General features: G+C 37.1%; 1 protein-coding gene across 8 annotated transcripts in view; it reads left to right on the top strand.

Annotated features, from left to right (window-relative positions):
* MON2 (MON2 homolog, regulator of endosome-to-Golgi trafficking) overlaps positions 1–26,741 on the top strand; it is a 122,639-nt gene that overhangs the window by 22,931 nt on the left and 72,967 nt on the right. For all 8 annotated transcript variants that reach the window (XM_072862735.1, XM_072862680.1, XM_072862689.1 and 5 more), the window contains exons 5-23: positions 3,972–4,101; positions 4,655–4,752; positions 5,420–5,545; positions 6,302–6,496; positions 7,234–7,358; positions 7,746–7,885; positions 10,463–10,616; positions 13,224–13,456; positions 14,749–14,830; positions 15,570–15,751; positions 16,977–17,089; positions 17,694–17,798; positions 18,054–18,134; positions 18,221–18,294; positions 18,373–18,463; positions 19,842–19,943; positions 22,208–22,318; positions 23,110–23,285; positions 26,553–26,715. In XM_072862735.1, coding sequence (XP_072718836.1) covers positions 3,972–4,101; positions 4,655–4,752; positions 5,420–5,545; positions 6,302–6,496; positions 7,234–7,358; positions 7,746–7,885; positions 10,463–10,616; positions 13,224–13,456; positions 14,749–14,830; positions 15,570–15,751; positions 16,977–17,089; positions 17,694–17,798; positions 18,054–18,134; positions 18,221–18,294; positions 18,373–18,463; positions 19,842–19,943; positions 22,208–22,318; positions 23,110–23,285; positions 26,553–26,715 — 2,481 coding nt within the window. The remainder of the gene's footprint in view (positions 1–3,971; positions 4,102–4,654; positions 4,753–5,419; positions 5,546–6,301; positions 6,497–7,233; positions 7,359–7,745; positions 7,886–10,462; positions 10,617–13,223; positions 13,457–14,748; positions 14,831–15,569; positions 15,752–16,976; positions 17,090–17,693; positions 17,799–18,053; positions 18,135–18,220; positions 18,295–18,372; positions 18,464–19,841; positions 19,944–22,207; positions 22,319–23,109; positions 23,286–26,552; positions 26,716–26,741) is intronic.

Here is a 26,741-nt window from a genome sequence, read left to right on the forward strand (position 1 = left end):
TCCTAGCTGGTTAAATGTGTGGATATTAAAATAATTATTAATCTACTTAACCAAGGGAAGCAAAAACATGAAAGATAAATGAAGCTAAGTTACAAAGGTCTGCTGAAGGCAGGAAGATAATGGAAAATTTATAAAACCTATTAATGGCAGAATAGAAACTTGCTAAGGATTGAATGGTTTGTCAGTAGGTTCTTTTTTGACTTGAGTAGTCAACTTACATCAAAGATTCTTCAGCACTATCTTGTTTCTTTTGTTCCAAATAACGCTCGTTTTCCAAATGAGGTGCTATGTTCTTTGGCAGAAGCGTGATTTTTGAAGAAAACGGAAATACTTTCAAAAGTGGGATTGTCAGTCATTAGCGGGGTAGCAGTTAACTTTAACAGCCTGCAATGTTGGTGTTTGATCAAGTTTGAATCTAGGCTCTAGAAGGAGACAGTTGCTGTTTAAGTCCACCATACCTTTCCCTTCTGTTTCTCATCACTTCACTCATTTATTCTTCTTCCCCTGCCTCCATATACCCTCTCTCTCTCTTCCCTCCTTATTCTTAGTAAGGTATTGTATTCTTAGGTATTCTTAGGTTTTGGTATCTACATCCTGTTTCACTTACCTTTTTTTGTATGTGTCTTCCAAACACATTTTTCGACATCCTTTATTTGTTCATCTCTCTAATGTCTAGAAACTTGCTACTTTTGGACACCAGCCACAAAAGCATGTGGGCACAGCAGTGTCAAATAAGTAGGGAAGGTCTTTCCCAGCAATGTATAGCCAAATTGGGGCAGGCTCTGACAGGGGTAAGAAGAATACATTCCTGACAGAGCAATATCCTGTAAAATTTCTTGGTGTTGTCCAAGGCCTGAAATTACTAGAGTTTCACAGTTAAGCAAATATAAGCATTATTTGGCATGGTTAAAATGGTGCAATCGTTTGTTTTTTTCCCTTGCAAGATTCTTTTGAGAAATATCTGAAAGTTTGGGTCTGTTGTTTCCACACACACACACACACACACACACACACACACACACCCTCCCCCCCCCCATATTGAAGGGTTCTTAGAGAAAATCAGTTTGAGCCAGACGTATATTGCTTATTCATGTTTCAGCTTGACTGAGTTAAATTAAGAAAATTACTGGTAAACCATGTTGAAAAGCCCCTTAATACAGGCATTGCTGTTAGAGGAGAACCTATGACCTTTGGAAGAAGGGGCAGGCAAGTCAGGAGGACTACAAAGGTGTAGCAAGGTTGTGCAGGGAGAAAATTAGAAGGGCCAAAGCTGAGCTAGATCTCAATCTGGCTGCTGCTGTAAAAGACTATAAAAATACTTCTTCAAATACATTAGCAGCAAAATGAGAGCTAAGGAGAATCTCCAGCCTCTATTAGATGTGGGAGGGAACATAGTGACAAAGGATGAGGAAAAGGCTGAGGTGCTTAACACTTTCTTTGCCTCAGTCTTTAATAGCAGGGCCAATTGTTCTCTGGGTACCCAGCACCCTGAGTCGGAAGATAGGGACGGGGACCAGAATGGAGCCCCCATAATCCAGGGGGAAATGGTTAGTGACCTGCTGCACCACTTAGACACTCACAAGTCTATTGGGTCTGATGAGATCCACGCGAGAGTACTGAAGGAACTGGCAGATGTGCTCACCAAGCCCCTTTCCATCATTTACCAGCAGTCCTGGCTAACTGGGGAGGTCCCTGCTGACTGGAGATTAGTGAATATGACGCCCATCTTCAAGAAGGGCCAGAGGAGGACCCAGGGAGCTACAGGCCTGTCAGCCTGAACTCGGTACTGGGGAAGCTGATGGAGCAGATCATCCTGAGTGCCATCACACAGCATGTAGAGAATAACTAAGGGATCAAGCCCAGCCAGCATGGGTTCAGGAAAGGCAGGTCCTGCTTGACCAACCTGATCTCCTTCTATGACAAGGTGACCCGCTTAGTGGATGAGGGAAAGGCTGTGGATGTTGTTTTTCTAGACTTCAGTAAAGCCTTTGACACGGTTTCCCACAGCATTCTCCTGGAGAAGCTGGCTGCTCATGGCTTGGACAGGTGTACTCTTCGCTGGGTAAAGAACTGGCTGGATGGCCAGGCCCAAAGAGTGGTGGTGAATGGAGTTAAATCCAGTTGGCGGCCGGTCACAAGTGGTGTTCCCCAGGGCTCTGTGTTGGGGCCAGTTCTGTTTAATATCTTTATCAATGATCTGGATGAAGGGATCGAGTGCACCCTCAGTAAGTTTGCAGATGACACCAAGTTGTGTGGGAGTGTTGATCTGCTTGAGGGTAGGAAGGCTCTGCAGAGGGACCTGGACAGGCTGCATCGATGAGCTGGGGCAAATTGTATGAGGTTCAACAAGGCCAAGTGCCAGGTCCTGCATGTGGGTCACAACAACCCCATGCAACGCTACAGGCTTGGGGAAGAGTGGCTGGAAAGCTGCCAGGCAGAAAAGGACCTGGGGGTGCTGGTTGACTGCTGGCTGAACATGAGCCAGCAGTGTGCTCAGGTGGCCAAGAAAGCCAACAGCATCCTGGCTTGTATCAGGGATAGTGTGGCTAGCAGGACTAGGGAAGTGATCGTCCCCCTGTACTCGGCACTGGTGAGGCTGCACCTCAAATACTGTGTTCAGTTTTGGTCCCCTCACTACAAGAGAGACATTGAGGTGCTGGAGCGTGTCCAGAGAAGGGCAACGAAGCTGGTGAAGGGTCTGGAGACCAAGTCTTATGAGGAGCGGCTGAGGGAACTGGGGTTGTTTAGCCTGGAGGAAAGGAGGCTGAGGGGAGACCTTATTGCTCTCTACAACTACCTGACAGGAGGTTGTAGAGAGGTGGGGGTCGGTCTCTTCTCCCAAGTAACAAGTGATAGGATGAGAGGAAATGGCCTCAAGTTGCACCAGGGGAGGTTTAGGCTGGATATTAGGAAATTTTACTTCACGGAAGGGGTTGTCAAGCATTGGAACAGGCTGCCCAGGGAAGTGGGGTATAAATACCTCCATCCCTGGAGGTATTTAACAAACGTGTAGACGTGGTGCTTAGGGACATGGTGTAGTGGTGGACTTGGTAGTGTTAGGTTTACAGTTGGACTTAATGACCTTAAAGGTCTTTTCCAACCTATATGATTCTGTGATTAACCTAGAGAATCATGCAGTATCTTCTGAAAGTCCAGAGGTGTATGATTGTGTTTTAAAATTTCAAACTAACATGGGGATACTATCTGAGCAGAGTCCACAGATCATTTACAAGAAAGAAGCAAAAGAAAATTCTGAATCTTATATGGCTTAGAGCACGTAGTGCTATGGCCAGGTGTGGTTGAGGTTCATGCAAGTGCAAGAACACAGAATAAGGACAAAAGAACAAGAAATACAGGTTTCATTACATATACAGATGTTAATTTTCAAAATTCATTATAAAATAAGTAAGTATTAAATTAGGTGTTAGAGGTAATATGAAATCCAATGGGAAACAGTATTCAGGTCACTGCCAGCACAATGACACATTAAAATATGCACCTTAGAGAAGAATAATAGCTGTTGAAGCAACGTGGTTGTGAAAGTATTGTGATTTAATGTAGGAGGGGAATGGCATTTTAGCTTTGGAGTTGACTGACCTTTCTGTGATTAACCATATAATCCTAATGTCCTTTTGACATTAATATTTGTACAAGTTGTTTTATGTGGTTGATTACTGTGTATTCTCTGTATGATGATTGTGGTTTTATTGGCACATAGTAATGTCTTCAGTTAATGCCACTTCTAGGTTAGCTTTGGGGAGTATTACTAAGGAGGTTTTTGGCTAGGGTAATCCATAAAACTTATTTTGGTTCTTCAAATTTAAAATTATTAAACCAGGTTTTTTTTCAGGCAACCTTTTGACAAACTGTAGTGGAAGGCATTCCTCAGTCAGCTATCTTGACTCTTAGCTGAAAGATAAAAATATATTGCTATAAGGTGATTTTCTTTTTCTTTTTTTTTTTCCTTTCAGGCAATTGTACTTTGTTTTCGATTGCACTTCACAAAAGATAATATCACAAATAACACTGCAGCAGCTACAGTGCGGCAGGTAGTTACTGTTGTATTTGAGAGAGTGGTTGCTGAAGATGAACGATACAAAGGTGGGCATACTTCTTACTCCGCTTGCTTGTATTAATCTGTTTTTTGGACACACATCAAATGTATATCCTTTTTCAGATAAAGAAGTAGTAAAAAGTCTATAAATGTTACAAAAAAAAAAATCACAGACACTATTCATTTTTACTGTCTTTTATACATGTAGTTGTATTCAAAGGAGATTAAATTCTTAGCCATTGTGTCAGTCCAAGCCAGTACAGCAATATACAAAACCTAGATTTTTTTCAAGCTGTGAGAACTGGTCTTCAGGTTAGTATTGTGAAGGAATTTGAGGTGAGGGTGTCATTTAAGATGAAAGTAACTTAGATTACTGAGTGTGAAATACGTGGCAGTAGTAGTTTTGAAGAGAACATTTATTGGACAGAAGTGCTTGGTGTTGATGATCTTTGGTATTCAATCTAACGTTTATTTCTGTACATGTAAGTTGCAGGATAATTACCTGGCCATTCTCCTAGAATCTTTTTGTAAGAATACTTAATGCATACTTGATTTTCAGCAGTTCCTTTCTTCACAAAACTGGTTTTTGTTTTCACACAGATACTATTGACCAGCCAGTTGCAATTCAAGGAAATAGTAACAGAAGATCTGTCAGTACATTGAAGCCATGTGCTAAAGATGCATATATGCTTTTTCAGGTAGTTGGGGAGCATGTTTTATACATTTGCAGTTATGATTGGGTGCTTCTATATCTCCATGAGAAATTTCAAAAATTTGCTGTTAGCATATTGACAGGGTCCTTAACCAGAGCCTCAGTATTTCTTATGCGCATTTATTGTAATTGGCAATTATATGCTGTATCCCAGGGGGATGGTTGGAAAATGAAGACAAAGTGGCCTATGAAAATGTTTTACTATAAATCTTAAATAATAGCTAAGCATGCACATCTGCATTAGATTCAAGATTATTCTTTCCGTGAGCCAAACATTGCTACTATAGTTCAGTCTTGCTTCTTGTGTTTCGTATTGTATATTAAAGTCGAGTATTAATGAAAAGTAGTAGTTGTATTCATCACACCAGTAAAAATCTTCTTGACTTAGCAAATTCACTGGTCTTGAGATATTTTTGAGGGCAGGAATGAACACAATTGCTACAAGGATACTAGCGAAGTTTAAAATTTCTTTTAAAAAGTTTTTTGCTTAATAATTTATGTAAAAGAAGTATTTGAGGAAAAATTATGTTGAAATTGGAAAATTACTCATTACAAAGGAGGGAGAGAGTGTAGATTTTGTTGTAGACTCAGAAAACTTATGCTGGTTACAGGACTGTGGAGAGAATGTAAATGTTATTGTATTTCTTTTTAAGGATCTTTGTCAGTTAGTTAATGCTGATGCTCCCTACTGGCTCGTGGGTATGACAGAAATGACCCGGACATTTGGCCTTGAACTTCTTGAGTCAGTCCTCAATGACTTCCCACAAGTGTTTTTACAAGTGAGTAGTTCTTGGAGGGAAAATAGGAAGACTTTTGTTCACATGTGTAGTAAAATTTACACTTCATTAACTCCTCTTTAATTTAACGCGAGTACTGCTTTTCAAAAGGACTTGTAGCTTTTACATGTTGGGTTTTTATGATAGAAAAGTACTATATGGTTTCTGTCCACTTTTTTTATTCCCATACACTTTATTTGTGTTTGTGCATTTTGTAGAGCATGTTGTACTCTGTTTCACTTTTTGTTTTGCTATTTATATCTCCTCCAAAGATGCATTTTCTTCTCTTGAATGACTTATGACAGCTCTGTAACTTAGTTTGTGGCATTGTTATTTCTACAAAAACATTAACCTCACCCCCACTTGCAAAGCAGCAGAAATCATGACTATGAATTGTGTGGGTCTGTTGCATATAAATACACCATGATCCTACAGTAACACATTTTAGCAGATGGTAGCTAAATTACAAAATTAAAAATATAATAAATGATGTCTTAGCAGCCTATTTCAATTTGCAAAACACAAGAAGAGGGGTGCGTGGTATGCACCCAATCATGTCATTTCATGATGCTTTTTGGTAGCTTTACAATAGTGTCCGCCATTCTTCCTTTTCATTTCCTGAGCGTGTAATTTATACCAAGATTTACATGACTTCAGAGTGCTTGATCATAACAGTAAATGTAAATAAGATGCATAATCAGAGCTACTAGTAGCAATTAAGGAATATCTGCTTATAATTTGTTCTGTTTTCTTTTTCAGCATCAGGAATTCAGTTTTCTTCTTAAAGAAAGGGTATGCCCTCTTGTTATAAAGCTCTTCTCCCCAAATATCAAATTCAGGCAAGGTTCCAGCACGTCATCTTCCCCAGCACCAGTGGAAAAACCATACTTTCCCATCTGTATGCGTTTGCTGAGAGTAGTTTCTGTTTTGATTAAGCAGTTTTACAGTTTGCTGGTAAGAATATGTTCAAATTTTCCTTATGCAATTCTGGTTTTCTACATATATGCCAGTACTGTGATGAGTAATAGTATTAGTTAGTTTTCAGGAACTGTTGACGTATACTGAGGGAAGAAAAGTCTAAATCTTCTTTTCCTCTTCCGTCTGTTTGTGTTTTCATGTATTCTACATGTATGATTTTATTAAACATGGACTTGTATAAATTCTCAGAGTAGATTAGCTGTTGTCTTTTCTGTACTTAACTGCCGTTCAGTTAAGGTTTTGGGAACCTTTTGGTGGTCTTATGTTGTTTGCCTGGCTTTAGATAATGTTGATTGCTGTGCCTTGTTAATAATTGCTAAGAGGCTTTTGACTTGTGTTGCTAAGGCTGTTGACAGAATGTGCATAAAAAACAGCTGTTCTTACCTCCTGAATTTTTAGATACTTGCTAAAAAAGATTTTTTTTTTCCATTTCATTTGTTTACTGTAGCACATGTAAGAACTTTACTGCAATGTCTGTGGGGAATTTAACTCCTTCAGTACATTTGCATATGTGCTGTTAGCTTGGCAAAAATATTATGATTATTAGGTATGTTTTTTATATAATTCTGAGGAAATGCTTGTTGAAGGGGTTTTTTAGATCCTGTGCAAAACTTGCTGGGATAGGACTGCTAAGATGAAACAAGTTTTTTGGAGAAAATATTTTGTAGGAGGCTTTTTCTTTTAATTTAATGGCCATAAACTATATCTTTTAGGTAACAGAATGTGAAATCTTTCTGTCATTGCTGGTTAAGTTTCTGGATGCAGACAAACCACAGTGGCTAAGAGCTGTTGCAGTGGAATCTATTCACAGGCTTTGTGTGCAGCCTCAGCTATTAAGGTATTAAATATATTTAATTTCACTTCTGCATAAAATTCAAGAAATCTTTTTATTTTTCTTTGGTGGAAAATGCTTCCTAGAACATTATAAATATGTGGAAACTTAAATGCAATAAACTCTTCAAGATAATTTTTTATAAAGAATTAGGCAATGCTTATTATCCAGGAAGGGCTGAATTATAGTTATTTGAGTATTCCAAACCCTCTCTGTCTTACTAATGTCAAAGGAGCATTTACCCAAAACTGAAGTTTATTATTCACCTAAATATTTGCAATTAAAATGTGCTTTTAGTCTAACGTTGGGGGGGGGGGTGGAATTTGCTGTTAAAATATGCTTTTAGTCCTGAATTTGTGAAATACTTATTATATTTTATAAAATACTTTCCAGGTCCTTTTGTCAATCATATGATATGAAGCAACATTCCACTAAAGTTTTCCGTGATATCGTGAATGCACTAGGGTCCTTCATCCAGTCACTATTTCTTGTACCAAGCACAGGGAACACATCAGCGACACCAAGCCAAACTGGTAAAGCCTTGTCCTTACTATAATTTTAATTTTCCAGCATTTTCTTGTAATAATAAATTCTGATTTGATTCAGTATATACATTTGGCTTGGTACAGTTCTGTACTTTCATGTTCATTGAGGTGAAAAGCTAGCTTGAGACAAACTAGCATTTTCAGGTCTGGTACAACAGGTGATGTTATCTACCTGTATTGTGGGGAAGACGTAGCCCCCAGTCACCAGAGCAGTGCTCCTGCATTTTTATCTGCTTTTACAGTGACGAAGCTCCTTGTTTCACAATTTTTCTGAGGGAAACTCTGAGGAAATTATTTCTAATTTCTGACTATAACAAATATGTCTGATTTCTGTCTCCTTGTTGCGGGGGTATCATTTATGGCAGTGTGCAATTGAAGCAGTAAGACAGTGTGTGTTTGCTTCCTCCTGGGAAGCAACAGCTAATTCTTCTGGATGTTCAGGGACAAAACTGGACTGAGGAAGCCAAGAGGTAGAAAGAAAGATCTGTGTTTTACAGATGATCTTTGCTGTTTCTGTAAGCTGAACACAGTCACTTACTGAAACTAAACTTGATTGTCCTTTCTTGCAGCCAGGGTTTGGCATTTCACTAGGTATATTTTTATTTCTATAAGAAGAAATGGTCTTCCTGTTAATGCCTCTGCAGGTGTTTATGCCTGAGTTAAGGCTCCTTGCTCTTCCCATGGTTCTGGAAGCAGAGGCCTCAGCAACAAACAACATAAAAATAGTTTCTAAGGGTGTCTTAACAAGCCTTCTTAAAAGTGATAATAAACAGATAATCAAAGTATAATTATTATCTATCATATCTACTATTAAATTAATAAACATTAAGAAGTCTGGTTTTAGTCTCGCACCTTCCAGGGTTCACTCATGAAGTCTGAATTCCAGGTTGGTGTTTAGCATTGATAATGAAGAAATTTGTGTCAGTAGCTTTTGTTCAATAGCTGTCTGTATGGACGCTGATAGAGCACTTCTATTAGTATTATTTCTGGGTTAGTTTAATCCACTTAAGGGAAATCAGAAAAGCACTTTTCATCGTGTTAACAAGCACATATGAGAAGCCATTCTAAAGTACTCCATTCTCCTGAAAACTTAAATTTTGCCTTCATGTGAAACAGCACTGCAGTAGCAGTAGGGTCATACCCTTAGTGCTGTTGCTATTTCCCTGGCTTAGTGTTCGTTTGTTTTCTCCTTTACCTCTTCACTTCTTTCTGCCTGAGTGTTTCTCATGTCTCTTTCTCATGCATTTCTCTTTCTGCCTCTTTTCCTCCTATGGCCATGTCTAACATGCGAAGAGCAGATCAATGCAACCTAATTTTCGAACTGAGTCTTCTGATTATAACCGTAGTCCTGTTGTAGCAGGCTGTTTTATACACCTGTAGTTGGCTTTTGAGCCTCAGTTTTGCAACAAGGTAGCTGTTTCATAGGAGAAGTTGAAAGCTGCATCTACCTAAGTTGTGTGTCACTTAGTATACTAGTGTAATGTAAGCCTTTTTACCACTTTAAGGAGCTACGTTGATACAAAAATAGTTGTATATGTCTGACTGCTCAGTGGGATCACAGAAAAATGACACCAGTGTAACAGTGTTTCTGTTAGTGGCAGTGTTTGGTTAACCATTTCCATTTAGCGGTATGATTTTGTTGTTTCAATCTGTTAAGCTTTACTGTGTTAAAGTGTATACATAGGCTTCTGTGTGTATTCATATTGCCTAATTTAGTCATTTAGTCTCTCTACATATTAAAAGTGAGCACACCAAAATGGCAGTTGTTATACTGATGTATTAGGTGCTGTGAGTCACTTTCTTGGGGACTCTGCCCTTCTCTCCCCATTGTCTGTACAGAGATTCTGAACTTGTGGTACCTACTCCTAGTAAGTATAGACCTCCTTTTATATGTAGGAAGTGTATATATACATAATTCCTTGTCCTTTTATCTGCCTTTTTTGGCTTCTTAAATTGGAACCAAAATTTTTTCCCTCCTAGCTGTTGGTTGGCACGTTGTCAGCTCTTCCCTGATGTGGTTTGTTTTCTTCTACCTTGGCATGGAACAGATTCAAATGTTGCAGTTCTCTTTGACTTTCTTCTTGTGGCTTTTGCATTTCTGAAATCTTTAAAGTTTGTGATGATCTTTGTTCTTGGAATGCTTAATCTCTCTCTCCTGCTACTGAGTTCTAGATGCAACTATTCAAATAATATTTAACTTTTAAATACCTGACTCTTCACTAAAATATATATTGTTTTATGGAGTCCATGTAAGTTTAGTTGGTTCACAGAATGTTATGAATGCTGCTATACCTTTCACAGAAACATTTTATTCTGACTGAAAATAAGGCAGTTGGCATCAATCAACTGTGCCTTTTAAACTAATTACTTTGCACATAAGATCGTGTTTTAGATGGCAGAGGGAGCTCAAAAATAGTTTTTTGTGTTGGTGGTGGTTTTTATTATTGAGCAGGGCATCTCAGATTAATCCACGTATCTCAGCTTAAAAATTAAATACAGAAAAAGGATGTTCACTGATCACTAAAATTATATTGGTTAATTTTATCACTTTGTTTTTCTGAACAGGAAGCAATGCATCGGGGAATACTGGCTCAGCACAAACTAACCCGGGAGTGCTTGGAATGGGAGGAGGTGCAACTGTATTACCTGCCTTTGAGTACAGAGGCACCTGGATACCTATCCTGAATGTAACGGTACAAGGCAGTGCTAAAGCTACCTAGTAAGTACCTCTATCTTTTTGAAAATGTATATAACAAATATTTTTATTTCTGACTTGATGGTTTAAGGACTTTTTATTAGTGAATACTGAGGTCTTCATTTCACTGGTGTTGAGGTATATTACGGATTTTCTTTTTGTTGGTGCCATGAGGTGTTCTGATTTTTCACTATTTTGTCCGAATGCTCTGGATTCTGATCCAAATATCCCCTATGGCTTTAGCATCTGTTGGATTTTTTTTTTTTTTCCTACCATACTGTTGCTGTATTAATTCTTCACTTTTAGGCCTCACTACAGTATGTAACAATTTTAGAATAGCTTTTGCTGGGTTGTGTAATGGCAAACATTACGGGCATTAAGCAAATGGGACATCAGTGGGAGTGAAAAATAACTTTCTTACACCAGCTTTACTGTATTTACAGTTTTTGTTGAACAGGATATTGTGGTATATGACCTATATACAAAAGTTAGACTGTGAATGCTTCTTAGAATGACCAATTATTTTGTCATGACTTTGTATAATGGAGATAGTGTTCTCAGTTTAGAGCTGTGAATACTGCGTTTCAAAAAGTGGAAGTTTTTTCATATCAGTCATGGCCATTGAGGATCAATCTCTTCTGAATTGGAAATTATTTGTACAGCCCATGAAATTTTGGCATACTAATATTCAGTGAAATCGGCAAATAGCCTGGATCTCAATACTTTTTTTAAGGTAGAAACTCCTTTAGCTGCCTTTGAGATGCAGAAGGACAAATTCATCCTCAGATTTCAGTAATTGAACATATATGTGTTCACTTGAGTTTTTGTTCCACCAGTGGCCATGGATGTTATTTTAGGTTACCTGACTGTTCTCAGGAAATGCAAATTTTTAACAAAACTGGGTGAAAGCTACTTCATGCTTTGGCCAGCTACTACAACCTCCAGCTTTTCTTCCTTTTCTTTTTTCTTACTTTCTGTTCTTACCTGGCTCAAGAACATTGCAGTCACCATCATAGTCTCTTGCGTGGCTCTGAACTTGCTTGTGTCTTGCCTTTAGATCCCTCCAGTGACTCCATTATTTCCTCTAAGTAATTTTTGCATTCTTTTTTTCTTCTGTGTAAGATTACAGAATTGTCACTAGCATGTCTTGTCAGCAGTTTTTTTCCGATCTTGTACTTTTGTCTGTAGTCCCTGCATGTAAGGAGATGACTAACTGTAACTGTACAGTTGGGTCACATCCTGACATTGATTCTCTCCTACTGCTGCCATTAGATTTTCATACAATGGCCACATCTTATACTCTTACACAATTAAATAATTGGAGATAAAAATTGTGAACAGAGCTAGCAGACTGTGGGCCTGTCTCTTTCCAGACCTTGCCTTCCCTTTACATGAGGAAGTAAGTGTTTTTAAGAGGAATAGACAAAGACAATTCAAGATTTTTCATGGCTATTCCCATGTAACTGTAAAAACTTACTCCATTTATTCAGTAGTTTGCTTTCCCATCTTTGAAAGTAAGAGTACATGACCTCTACCTCACAGGTACATTGTAACTATAAAACCCATTAATAATTTTAATTAGGGCCATATATATATACACACTTATTTGTAGATAGAGGGTGAAATGTTGACCATTTGATTTACCTATACTGCCTATGTCCCCAGGTATCTAAGGCAGCCGTCTTCAGGAAATTAGAGGTAATAACTGAAGTGTTACATGTGTGGGAGAAAGAAAATCCGTTGTGCAGAAAAGAGTGGTGACACTACAGTATAAAAGTGTCTTTAGTATACTGTAGCTGGAATGCCTAGCCTTTTTAAGAGAAGTTTGTAGAGCAAATGAAATAGTGGTTGTTGGGGTGGCAGGTAGTTTTTGTAACAGACTGTCTCTCCTTGTGTAGACGCTGCTGCTGTGGCAGCTACAATCTGTTTCCTGTTGGATTTGTAACTCAGCAGTTCTTTATGTGCTTTTAAGGTAAAATATGAAGAAAAGTGGCAATGAGGCTGCAGTTCCAGCATAGTGATGTTTTAATTGCATGGTTTTCAGCAGTGAATCATGTAGACATTTCCTCTTTGTACAAATAACTTCCATTGTTTACCTATGCATGTAGGTGGTGAATATTTCGTCATATATTATCTAGCTATGCCAGGCTTTTCCGGTCATATGGAATCAAAGATAACAATAATGGAATGTCTGACTTGTTCTCAGTTTGTTGTAACTATATTCACACCGTCATGACTTTCTGACCTATTTTGTCTGTTGTTCCTATGTACTTGTGTTCTTCTGAATAGGTTCTGTTGCAGTGGCTTTAAGTAAAATAATAATAAAAGTAGAATAATTCATTCAGTGATGCTTGCTTATATATGTTATTTTTAAAAAATATTTATTTGCAGATCTAAATACTGTACTCAGGGTTTGTACCTTTTCATTTACTATTTTATTTAGCGACTCATTTACTCTTTGGCTTAATGAATTAATCAGGAAGGTTATTTTCTTGAGTTGCTATAAATCTTGGAGGATGGTATTTGGGGCCTGTTTGTACTTAACATTCATTTGGAATCTTGTTTTTTATTATTGTTATTAATCACAGTGGTACTGTTACACACTTACTTGTCATACTTTCAATTTTTTAGTTTGGAAATGCTGGACAAAGTAGAGCCACCTACAATTCCTGAAGGCTATGCCATGTCGGTGGCATTTCATTGTTTATTGGATCTTGTCCGTGGTATCACTACCATGATTGAAGGAGAGCTGGGAGAGGCAGAAACAGTCAGTCAAACCACAACAGAGACAACTTCATTACCAGCACAGTCTTCAGAGCAGCAAGACTTGCAGTCTGTATCTGACCAATCAGAGAATGAACTAGGTATATGAAATACAGCAGTTTTACATAAAGCAGCATTGAAATAGTTCATGCTTTGTTGCTTAAATTTATTGTTTCTAAATCGTATAGAAAAACTTCTAATGAAGTGGTTTTTTGCTTGATTGGTTTTTGTTGTTTTTTGGTGGTGGGTTTGTTTTTTGGGTGTTTTTTTGTAACGGAACAGCAGTAGTCTCTCAAAAAAAAACCTTAAAATACTTGATGTACTGCTTCTGTCCTGTAGCACCTTAGCCGTAGACTCCTTATGGTACATTAATGCTGTTTTACAGGTATATATGTGGGATGCAAGGGAGAGGTAACAGGCATTCTGTTCTCCAGAACTACTATTCTGCCTTCCTGTGTCCTTAATTCTGCTTGACACTGAGATCCAAGGTCACAAGAGACAAACTGACTCAGAGAAATGTGGCAGTTATGTATGCCTAGTAACAAGATAAAAAGCTGTTGTAATGGAGAGATTTTAAATAAGATGGAAGTAGTTAGGGAAGAACTTCTTTAAAAGCGGAAGTAATGGGAACTGAGGCTTGTATTTGTGTGCCATATGAGGAGTCTGTATATGTATGTACAGAGATACTTGGCTCTCAAGGGTGATTTTGGCTTGTGTACCAGGAAGCTGAGACTGTAGCGCTGGAGTTTGTAGCGAGGCGTCCACGCTGGGGAGGGGAAGGGAAGGGGAGGGGAGGGAGGGCCGGGGCCTTGTCCCCAGCACGGCCCGCGGCCTCGGGGCGCAGAGCTCTCCATGGTCCTGCAGGCACAGCGGCTGAGCCCAGCGTCCAGGCACGGCGTGGTGGAGGGAGGGAGGTGTGGAAACCATACGGGCAGATTATACGTCTGTTAGACCTATATTCTTTTTTTCCTGTTAAATTAAAGAAATGAAAAAAATATGGAGAATTATAATACCAGGGGAGAGTATTTTTCCTTCACTGCAAAATTTCTGTGAGTTTCTTGTCCCGCAGTTATGCACTTCTGAATGTTTATTTTTACAGAAGACTAAAAACAGTTATATATGCCTTTTTAAGATTTTTTTTTTTCGTGTAATTTAGAATAAGCATTGCCTTGGTGACATTTTTTACTTTAGCAGTGTTACTTTAAATGCGACTGTTTAAATGGTAGTGGTGTGAGTATATTTGTGTATACACATATATGTGTCTGTGTTAACATACCTATAAAAACACACTTTAAAAGATGCAGTAGCAAGCATTTTATTTGTGATATAATTGAAAGTTACTAAGTAAAATATTGTGTTTCTGCTATAAACAAGTATGTGTATTTCTTTCAAGTTAGCAGAGCTGTCTGGGAAGAAATGGTGAATGCTTGTTGGTGTGGTCTTCTGGCTGCTTTATCCCTCCTACTTGATGCAAGGTATTTGGTCTTTCATTTTTCTTGATTTTTCAAAGATGACATTCCCAGCTATATTTTTAACTGACTTTTGATACTGGTCAAGTTGACAGTTGTACAAGAGAGTGCTGTTCAATGGCACCTGAGCAGACAGGTTTGTGGGTTAGTGATGGCTAGACTGAGTGAGGATCTATTAAGAGTAAACGACACAGAAGTCTCCAGCAGTCTAGCATCAACCTTTAATGTATTTCAATATAGAACAATTAATTACATTTTCAAAGGCTTGCATTTAAACTATTTAAATTATTTTTATTCCTTTTTACTTTGACTGAGTGTTTCAACACATTGAAGTGATTCTACCCATGTCCTGATTACTGTTGATAAGAGGCTAAATAATGTCTCAGTACTTGTTAGTACTGTGCAGTCTTTGAAGTGGAAAAGCTGTTTACTAGGTAATGGGTACCAAAGGTAATAACTTTGGTAACTTAATTGTCTCTTTCAGAGAGTCTTTTGTTATCAAACACCATTTTCTGAAATTAGTGTTAAATACCTCTTCATAGTCTCCTTTGCCAAGTCATTCAGCACTAAAGACCAATTTTATAGGAAATGGTTCTGAAGAATTTTGTTGATTGGTTATGCTTGCTCTTCAGTATTTACAGTGTTGACAGGTTTAAATAATATGTTGTCATTGCTTTCAGTTTTGGTTAGCTGCCTGCTTCTGTGCAGTGGATTAATTCTTGCTAAACGATGTGCACTCTTGCAGCACTGATGAAGCTGCCACTGAAAATATTCTAAAAGCAGAATTGACTATGGCTGCACTTTGTGGAAGACTGGGTCTTGTAACCTCAAGAGATGCCTTTATCACTGCCATTTGCAAAGGGTCCTTGCCTCCTCACTATGCCCTTACTGTATTAAACAGCACAACTGCAGCTCTCTCCAGCAAATGTAAGTATATAGGTTTTCCTTAATTGTGTTTCCATGTATTGTCCTCTAAACCCAAATTTCCTCAGGGTGTGATTGCGAAGATATGCAGCTGTAGTATTTGGCTATACTAAATTATGTTAGAATCCTCAGACAGGATCTAGACCACCTGCTTTCCAGAACTGGTTAGTCTTGCAGTATCTGCTGGGTTTCATTCTAGTCAACCTAAAACTTCCTGAATGCTTAGCATATGTCAGAAGTTCATATTCTAAGAAGATCTGTCTATCATCTTGAAGATCTGTTAGGATATGTAATTAAGGCATTCAAATTCTGAAAAGGTCTCTGGGCAACTCAGATACTTAAGAGTTGTCTAGAACATCCTGTATTTGTGGTGTACTACAGTCTTTTCTACAGTTGTCTAGTGATGGTAGTACTTGCTGCATAAATGGAAGACCTTAAGTTCTGGGCTCTGTTCAGCTTACAAGAAGATGAATTAATGCTTCCCACATTCTGAAAAAATGTTGTAATTCATGGGATGTAGTTGAGGATGTACTCTGTTTCTAATTTTGAAAATGAGTTACTATGTACCAAGAAATGCAACTACCTGGAGAATATGCAGGTGTCTTAATATAAAACAAAAATACCTTAGTCTGGGAACAAAGGCCAGCACCTTTACTTCCATTCCACAAGCTAAGTGTATTATTAGATCCTAAGTCTGAGAAGCAGTACGCATGACTGAGCTACACAAATCTCTGTGGAAATGAAGCAGTGAACTTAAGTTATTTTGTGTAGGTTACTCTTCTTTTTACACGTGAGTTATAAAGTGGGTGTGCTGAAGTCCTGTACTGGAAAAACATCACAACATAGCATTTATGACACCTTGCTTTTCTGACTGCACTAGTACAATGGTAGCACACAGTGATACCATTTATACACAATTACCACAGATAACTGAGTTGAGACATAGTCTAATGCTTGTATCTTAGCACAAATATTTCAGTCTCGACATAAAATGTATTAATGTATTGCAAGCAATATCTAATCGTGAGAGGGAGTAATTACTGGCTCCTTTAACTCCGTAAGGCAATGACATAATCATCTAAATGTAACTAAAGGTCTCAAAGTCAGCTACCTTAAAGCTAATACTGTGGAAAAAGTTCTCTGGAGTGTGTTTGCCAGAAGGTGATTGTTACTGCAAGTAAGTACTGGATTTTAAATTTAAATTTTTTTCTTTTTAATTTTCCTCTAGCATATTCCATTCAGGGACAGAATGTTCAAATGATTAGTCCCTCAAGCGAGTCTCATCAGCAAGTTGTAGCGGTAGGGCAACCCTTAGCTCTTCAGCCACAGGGAACAGTAATGGTAAGTACAACTTGTAAGTGATCTCATCCTGCTTAACTGCTTCTTTCTGCATCTTAATGTGTCTCAAAAATAAGCAACAGATAAACAACATCCTTACAAATAATGGTTATCCAAAATATTATCCTAAGCTTTTAATTTGGAACAGCTCTGGACAGCAAAGTTCTCTAACTGTAAAGAAGACTTACTTTTGGTTTTCATCTGACTCTTAGCTCAGCAGCTCCCATCTATTCTGTTTGAAAAACCCTAGGTCTCAGCTCTGTTATGTGCCTGTGTGTGAAGGTTCACTTATATGGTTTTTTTTAAAATAGACTCTCATTTTGTGGAGAAGATGCATTTAAAGCTGGAGTACTTGAACTTGTGTCTTTGATGATAATGTGAAACTGGGAGGAGAGGGCAGTGATCAAATTGTATTCGACTGCAGCAAGATGAGACTGAGAGAAGAAGAGATACTGAACTACTTTTTTAGAAAAGATATATTGCACCAGTGCAAACAAAATGTAATCTTTAAGCTATTTAGTAAAAAATTGCAAGTTTCCTAGAAACACTATTATTGTAGAATAACAAAAACCGTGTGGTCTTTTTTTTTTTTTTTTTTTTTTTTAAGCTGACTTCAAAAAATATCCAGTGTATGCGGACATTACTCAACTTAGCTCACTGCCACGGAGCTGTTCTTGGTACATCGTGGCAACTTGTCCTGGCTACTCTTCAGGTATAATAGGAAATATTTATGCCTTGCTTTTACACCTTGCTTTTTTTGCCATAATTTGGTTTTGAGTTTTTATGTGAGCAATAGATGAAGCTTTGATTCTACATATGGTGTACTTTGAATTGCCTTGAGTAAGTACTGTAGCATTTCCCTCGAATTCTGTTTGGCTGGAAGCCTGCCAGCTAGCTAGGGTACAATGTTAGTTTCCTCTCTGCCTGAAAAGGCTTTTCTGCTGAAAATGATCCTTTTGTATTTCAGCATCTTGTGTGGATTCTGGGACTGAAGCCTGGTGTTGGGGGTGCATTAAAACCTGGAAGAGCTGTAGAAGGGCCCAGCACAGTAAGCATGATTGTTCATTTTACCGTTATGATTATGCAGTATTTTCTATCGCAATCTGTAAGACACATTTCTGTCTCTTTTTCAAGGTTCTGACTACAGCAGTAATGACTGATCTGCCAGTTATATCCAACATACTTTCAAGACTTTTTGAAAGCTCACAGTAAGAAACCTTATCTTATAATTAAAATAATGTGTGTATATCAAACTTGGCAGTGTTTTGATACCTGTTATTTTTCAGGTACCTTGATGATGTGTCTTTACATCACTTAATAAATGCCCTTTGCTCCTTGTCTCTGGAAGCCATGGATATGGCCTATGGAAACAATAAGGTATAAAGAGAGTTCTTTATTTTCTTTTTAGATGTTTTTGTGAAACAGGCAGAAGACTTGTATGTTTATCCTTTAAGCTAACTATTTCTAATAATAAGACAGTAATACATTTGGTACTCTAGAGTAAAAAATAAATTATGAACCAGAGAATGTCTTGTTTATAATGGTTCATACAGTTACTAAATACTCTGAACATTCTCATTGTGTTCCTGCTATGGTTTTTGTTAACTAAGGAATGTCACGTGTTTCGATTAATCAGATTGTGGGTGGATAAAACTTCTAAAAGCCCTTGTAATTTCAGAGGTTAGGGATTCTGAATAGCACAGTATTTTCTGTGAAATGCTCATTTTCATTTCAATATTCTTTTATAATATACTTCAGAAAAAGCCCGACAGTTTAGATATTAAAACCCCCTGATAATTCATATCTACTTGGGAAAATGATAGTATTCCTGTCAGTCTCAGTAAACAACCTTTAGCCCAGAAAGGTTAAAGACCCTATGATTGAGTAAGATTGAGTATATATTCTCCTAGTCATAATCTAATCCCAGAGGAGAGTTTCTGAAAGTTTCCTTGATCTATTACAATTACACTAGAGATAATGGTGACAGAAAATATACTTTATAATATTTGACAATAACAGCAACAGAGAATGAATTAAAATAAGCAAAGTTTGTGTTTAAAATCAGTTGAAAATGAGAATAAAAAATCAGCAGAAATGGGAACAGAGAATAATTCCAGTGCAACAGTCATTTTGACTACATGTTGATTTTAAAAAAAAAAAAAAAAATTAAAAGAAGCTTATCACAAATATTTGCATATGTATTTGATGAATGGGAAATATATGATATTCCTGCAGGGCATTTATGAAGCCGATGGAAGATAAAGCGTAAGGGGATTCTTAAATGAAATATTCTATATTGTTTGTTCATATATAATTTTAGCTTTGAAAGTTGTGGTGGGAAAAAGGCTATTTTGCTAGTAAAATATGTTATAAAATTGGTTGGAGGGAGGACTGTGTGAAAATGAGAGTGTTCATCTTTCATAGATATGAAAGGAATATCAGTGCTCTGGTTATTGTCAAACTTGGAGAAAACTGTATGAAAAATTATGAAAATATTCTTCATGGTATGCTGTTGCTACCCCCTTGTGGCTTCTCATGAAGTACTGCAGATGCTGTGGAAACTTCCCAGCTGTGCTACCTAAGCTGCTGTGTCAGCGTTCACAGCCTACGAAACACAGTACTTAAGTGACATTAGTTGCTTATTTAATTTCTTAATTTCTTTTCTCTAATTAATTTCTAAATTATAATGTAGCAAAAGGCTCTGACGTTATCCGAGTTACCTCAAAGTCATGTGTTCAAATTCCATTTTATTAAGGAACCATCGCTTTTTGCTGTTGCTAAATTACTGGAAACAGGACTAGTTAACATGCACAGGATTGAGATTCTTTGGAGACCTCTGACTGGTCATCTTCTGGAGGTAACTAATTGCTTTTATCAGTGGTAGTAGAACTTAGTTTGTATTAATAAAGATCTTGTGGAAATGCGTTTTTAAAGTGTAATTTTAAAAAATAATCTAAATTGTAGTTACATGTTTTGGTTTATGCACTTTGTTTTTGCAACTTGAATGCATCACAATTTGAATTTAAAAGTGAATTTATATATTTAAATTCCAATATTTTAATATCTCTTATTGACTTTGTCTTCATGGTGCCATCAGTCTTTATACATTTTAAACACGGCAGTGTATAAAATGATCGATTTGTTATACTTCATATATGTCTTATAATTAAGGTAACACAAACAGGTTTGACTTTGGATTCACACAGTACAAATAGCTAGGAAGATTTTAATATCTGTTTTTGTGTCCTTATCAGATAGATTGAAGCCATTAGATTTACTAATAAAGAGTTTGTTTGTTTTAAAAATATTTAAGCTAACATTTTGAATGGTCTCTTTAACAGAATACTGTACAAATATAAAATAGGTGTCATAATCCTATTTCAATTTCTTATGTATTTTAACTTCAACATGAAAAATATGCTCCATCAAGGAAAAAAAAAATCTTGAATTTTGAATTTGAAACTAAAAACAGGTGACGGAATGTAATTGTAAAGTTTTAATTCTCTGCACAGATATGTGAAGAGTGAAATGCAAGAACAGGGTTTGATTTAAAGTGGGTAAAGGAGAAACGTTATGGAAAATGAGGAAGAGAAGCTATCAGACACTTCCTTAGAACCAGTGCATTATTTCAAACAGTATTAAGGATTGGCCATATCTAACGTTATTTATGGAGATAATCTCCACATAATCTTTTATCTAGGAGAAGAAATTTGGATACTTAGGAGTTTAAAGACTTAAAGCACAGGCATCTCTTTCTCTTGTCTTTTTTTCCCCTCCAAGACAATAAGGTTCACCATCCACATCTTGAGACTCTGTGTTTTCATCTAGTAAGCAGTCTGTTTCAGTGTGTTATCCATTGTGGGTATTTACCACTGTTTTGTAGGAAATACATAGTCTATTCCAATTTCTTTTAAAGTACTACCTTATTTCCTTTTAAACCTCAGTTGTCGAGGTACAATAAGGAAGGAGAAAACACCAGCTGCAAATTCAGTTAAACACAACCTGAGGGAAGAATTCGTTCCCTGTCTCTGGAACTGATTATCTGGTCACATTCAGAGCATCATGAAGTAGTTCAAATTCTTTCTTTTTTTATATAAGGTAACAAAAGTATAAGTAATTCAGGAGAGTAGCTGTTTCTTGTCTGCATTTTTTAACATTAAGCTATCTCTTCTGCATTGTCCTCCTTTTCAGTTTGGCTAGTGGCTGGTAAGGGAACGTTCGGTCCACCAACCAAAACCGTCAGCCTTCCTTATGATCCTGTCTTGGACTTTGATTCTGGATTCTCACACCATCTGAGCTAGGGCTGGAAGGGTGGGTGGAAATAATTTTGTAGAGGTCAATGAAACTGTAGACTTATTTGTTTGAGGGTAATGTATCAGATATGGGAGTACAGTTCATACTAGCTATCTATGCAATGGATTTGCACAATGTTCTTAATTTTTCTGTTCTAAAGAAAAGCAATTAGCAAAACTATTAGGTTTAGATAAATAGGAGACAAAGAGAAACGAAGACACACATTTGAAACTTAAGCTTGAAATAGTGTTCGCTATTGTTTTGTCAAGTTTTTGAAATAATGGAGTTTAAGGCTTATTTTACATTCACGATGTAGTTATGTTTTGTATTTGAGAATATAGAAGAGCAGACACTTTCTGTGTTGGCTACTGTCATGCTTCCTCACTTGATTATGTTAAGCAGTGTGTGAAAGATGAAACTTTAAATTTTATAGCAGCTTAAGACTAAGTTAAACCTGAGAGTTTTAGGCATTCATTGGAGAGTTGTTTGGTGCTTTTTAATCAATCATTATCTGAATTAGCAGCTAGTATATTCATTTTGGAAAATGTATTGGCTTGCACTGCTGTGGTTTTCATTATGTTTCCTTCTGTGTCTTTCACTGCTTCCTATTGCTTCCTTATTCAGAAGGTATGTCTGTCCAAAAGATAAAATTTTTTTACTATTGAACTTAATTTTATCATATAGAGATTTACTGCATTGTTTTAAAAAGATTATAATATTGTATGTAAATTCTAATAGAATTAAAATATCACATTTTTAATATATTACATATATTCAAATATTGATTAAATAAAAGTGACTTTAAACAAAACATTGCTGTGTTTTCAGGTCTGTCAGCATCCAAACTCCAGAATGAGAGAATGGGGAGCAGAAGCTTTAACTTCTCTCATTAAAGCGGGACTGACATTCAGCCATGATCCTCCATTATCTCAAAATCAGGTAAAGTAAGTTTAAGAGCAGCTGCTTTCCTCCTTTTCTGGAACTTAAAGTGAACATGAAATAAATATCTTCCCTAGAGGAAGTTTTCTGCAGTTCAATGAATAGGAGGCATTCATAAAGCAACTTTACTATTGAGTTTATAAAGCCTACAGCTGTAACATTCAGAAGTAACTACTGAGAATCACCTCATGCATTCTAATGAACTACCCTCCTTCCTTTTTCAAATGCATAACAAAGAGTGGTGATGCTTGTGTATTATGCCCATTTGTTAGAACAAATTATGGATCACCCTCATGAGTGCAAAACAATTCCAGAATGTTTAGAAATATATATGTGATGTGGTGGCAGGTAAAAAATATATTGCCTAACCTTCTAAATCACAGCTATTCAATCCATTATTAATAAAACATTCTAATATTTTTACTGATGTTCAGTGGATAGTTTTTTCAAGGTCTCTTTAGTAGGAAGCTGAGTCTAGCCCTGCTGGGTGAGTGTGAAGTTGCATGATGGTTTTTATGTGACAGCATGCTGTAGCTACTTCCTGAGGGACCTGGAGAACAGGTGGTGGTGGGGGGGGAACGAAAAAATGTAAATTTCCTGCTGAGATCCTTTATAAACACTTTTTTAGAAAGGCTGGTCTGACGCTGAATTTGAGCATTTAATGAATGAGTTACTGAATTCATTTAATGAATCTTCAATTGGTACTGTATGTTTTTACTTATTATACACAAAAATAAATAAGGATCAGTTAAATTTTAGCATCCTTAATATGCTTTATTATTTACTTTTAGAGACTGCAGTTGCTTTTATTGAATCCACTAAAGGAACTGTCAAACATTAGTCATCCTGATATCAGGATCAAGCAGTTGGAGTGTGTGCTACAGATTTTGCAAAGTCAGGGCGACAGCTTAGGACCTGGTTGGCCATTGGTGCTTGGAGTCATGGGGGCAATCCGAAGTGATCAGGGGTAAGTGGTGGAAATAAAATTTTAAAATCATATAAGATAAGAACAGTAGAAAGAATTCTGCTTTTATTTTCTTTCTTTAATAACCACTTCAATAATAGCCATAATTTTCATTGTCATTTTTAGCTTATGAACAATTTTACTCAACAAAAATACAGTTTTTATTTTTTCCTGTAGCACACTTTTATTTTACTGAATTAATCTTTCAGAAGACCAGAGTATTGTTCCACTCTACCCTCTCCTGTGCTCAGCATGCAGTATACACTGAGGAGTACTCCTTGTGCCAATTCATTTGATCTTAACTATCTGCTGGACACACCTCTGGTGCTTGCAGATAATTCTGCGAGACTTAGCTGTTGCTCACAGTTCCTCTGTTGTTTCTTTTTCTTCTTAAATCTTTGAGTAGTCTCTAGTGTGTGTCATCTTCTAAACACTCTTTCTTTTTGTTGAAGCCTTCCTCCCTAAATGGCTGCTGGTAGCACAAGGATGGAAGATCCTTGCTGTGGGTGAATCCCTTGACTGACTAACACAGCTGACTCTGTTGCCAGCAGAGGGGGAATGTTACTGGACTGGTCCTCTTGCCCACAAGGGAAAGTGAGAGGTGAAGTTGCAAGGAGTTTTTTTGAAATGAGCAGTGAAATGAACATCTGGCCCCGGAACTGTAAACTCCAAGAACTGTACCCACACACTTAGACTATATTATTCCTTCTTTGGTGCTCATCAAGACTAGCACCAGCATAGGTCAGCAAATAACTCTGGTATCAAAGAATTAACCTTGGCGTATCTCTCCTTTCTCCCCACCTTAGCTTCTGTCTTCTGGCCATATGAAGACCTCCTAAAACCCTTTCAAATGCTTGAAGGATTTTGCTCTTGTACCAATATTGCTTGCTCTGGCAGTAGTACTCACCAAAATCCCTAAGGATGTTGGCATTCTTGGTTGTGAGCATCCTCTTTTTGGTAACCATGCTTCCTTTGGTACCTGCTGTTTCCACACTTGATGCAGTGTGTTCTGTGGTTCCTACATGTGTTTTGATTTTCACTGTAGTTGTTGATGGATGAGAACCAACATAGATTCCTTCTCAAGACAGTCTTCAGATCCTTTTACATCTCAAACCCATACCTCACGGGCAGATATCTCAAGATGTTACTAAGATCTTGTGTTATATCTTAGTCTCCTCATACACAGCATATAGAATAATTACTTCTCTTCAACTACATAGCACTGTTTACCCACATCATATCGACTACAGTAGGAAAAAAAAATGAAGCAACCCTCCTTTGCCTTGGGAAACAACTGAATTTCTTGCCTCACTTATAGCTATGAGCACAAGATGCAGGCACTATTATCATACTTTAAATATAAACTTATTGACCACGAGACTTTCTTCACAAGTGTCTTCCCTCTGGTCAGTGAACATCCTGGATTCCAGGACAGAAATCCACTTACCTTCTAGGAGAACTTCTTGCCAGGCTGCTATAAATACAGAAGATGCTATTTTGAGAGCCAGTGATACATCAGTCACTTCTTGATTGTATGGTACTAGCCTGCCAAACAAAAGGAAGTCTTTCTTTGAAGAATTTTTCAATGGGATGCCCCTGTTTATTTTAAGGATGGATAAAGCCCTATATGATCTTAAGTTTTTAAGCTAAGCTTAAGTTTATTGCATTTATATTTACCTTTTTGGTGGCCACCTATAACATTAAGGACAATTTTACCTTTTGAAGAGCTGTATTGCTGTTGCTACTTGCATGAAGGACTTTGAAACCTTTCTCCAAACACATAATAGTGTGGGACATTAATTGTGAAATGAACTGTTTTGAATTTGTTGTAGTGGCCTCGCATTTGAAGATTAGAAAGAGAGGTTGCTTTCCCATTGATTCAGCTCTTCAAAATGAGTACTGTAACTATACTTCTATTTCCTGCCTCCTTCCCTTCTCTCTTAGAGTCCTTGAAGGTCATGTACCTCTGGAACTTTATAGTGAACATGGAACTGCAGCAGTTTTGGGTGTGTTTCACTTTATAGACTCCTGTAACGAATATGGGGAAAAGTAGTGTGTGAGCATTTCCTCTGTGAGTATAGAAATGATAAATCCTTTGATCTTATGTGGTAGGATGGATGTCTCTCTGCAGAATGCATCATATTAGAGAATTATTAGTTATACTGTTACTGTCCGTATGAAGTTTCTTGTGCGTTCCTCTGGCTTCCATATCATGTTGGCTGTTACGATACAGTGGAAATTGCCCGCCTATGATTTTCATTTTGAATTAATTGAAAAAAATCATTATTTTATTTAGGATTCTGAAATATGTAGCTGACATAGCTGTATTCTGAATTTTTTCCTGGGATATATATTCTGAAGGACACTAAGTGTCTGTATGACAAACCTTTGGAATTTTTTCTTTTGTACATTAAACATTAAGCATTAAAAAAAAACCCTGTAGTGAAATTTAAATGCAGCTTCCCTATTTTATATGATCTACACTCCACAACTCCTTTTGATTCCTTCATTTTGTCTCCCACTAAACAAGGTTTTAGTTATAGATGACGTTGCTGCTTCTGAGAGCTACTTCTCACAAACCTTTTCCATACTACATTTTTATTTTATGTTTGTATTCAGAATTTAATTCTGAAGGCAAAGTATTTATTAAAGATCTATTTAATGGCAGATATTTTGAAAAGATTTTGTCTAACATAATATAGTATTGAAGCAAGTAAGACTACCATTACATTAGCATGCATCTTCCCTAATAAATAAAAACACATTTTGCCCACCTGTTTGGCATACTATAAGGAATTTGTAACTGCTGATACAAGAAATCGTTCGGAACAATTTCTTGTATGTCTTACTCTTTGGAAGATTATCATGCTCAAACTTAAGCTTTGTTTTGTCCATTGTGGTTTTTTTAGAATGTTTTGGCTGACACATTTGAACTAACAAGTCCTAGAACTCTAGAACAGAGAAGTGGAGTTTACTATATAAAACTGGCTGAGGACCACTGGAGAGTCTAAACTTCAACTTCACTAGCTAGTTAACAGGGACTAAAATATTTCATCAGAATCTGAAGCTTCAACTTAATGTTATATCTCAAAAAGCCCTCTAGCCGAAACATTTAAAATGTTGCAAATTCATCTCAAAAACATTAAATGTTGGTTTTTTTCTTTTTTTTAATAATGCTGTCTCCTGAGGTATTATATTCAAAACACTCTTGTGCTCTTGAAGAAATTTGAAATGAGTGTGTCTGTATGTGTTTTGTTTTGTTTTTTTAAGAGAGTCCTTAATACGGACTGCATTCCAGTGTCTTCAGTTGGTTGTGACAGACTTTCTTCCAACAATGCCATGTACTTGTCTACAGATAGTTGTTGAAGTTGCAGGAAGCTTTGGACTTCACAATCAAGAGCTAAATATTAGCTTAACTTCAATTGGTTTGTTGGTGAGTTTTATATTAACCTACAGTGA

The sequence above is a fragment of the Ciconia boyciana genome, chromosome 1 (assembly GCF_034638445.1).
Source record: "Ciconia boyciana chromosome 1, ASM3463844v1, whole genome shotgun sequence".
Classification (NCBI taxonomy): domain Eukaryota; kingdom Metazoa; phylum Chordata; class Aves; order Ciconiiformes; family Ciconiidae; genus Ciconia; species Ciconia boyciana.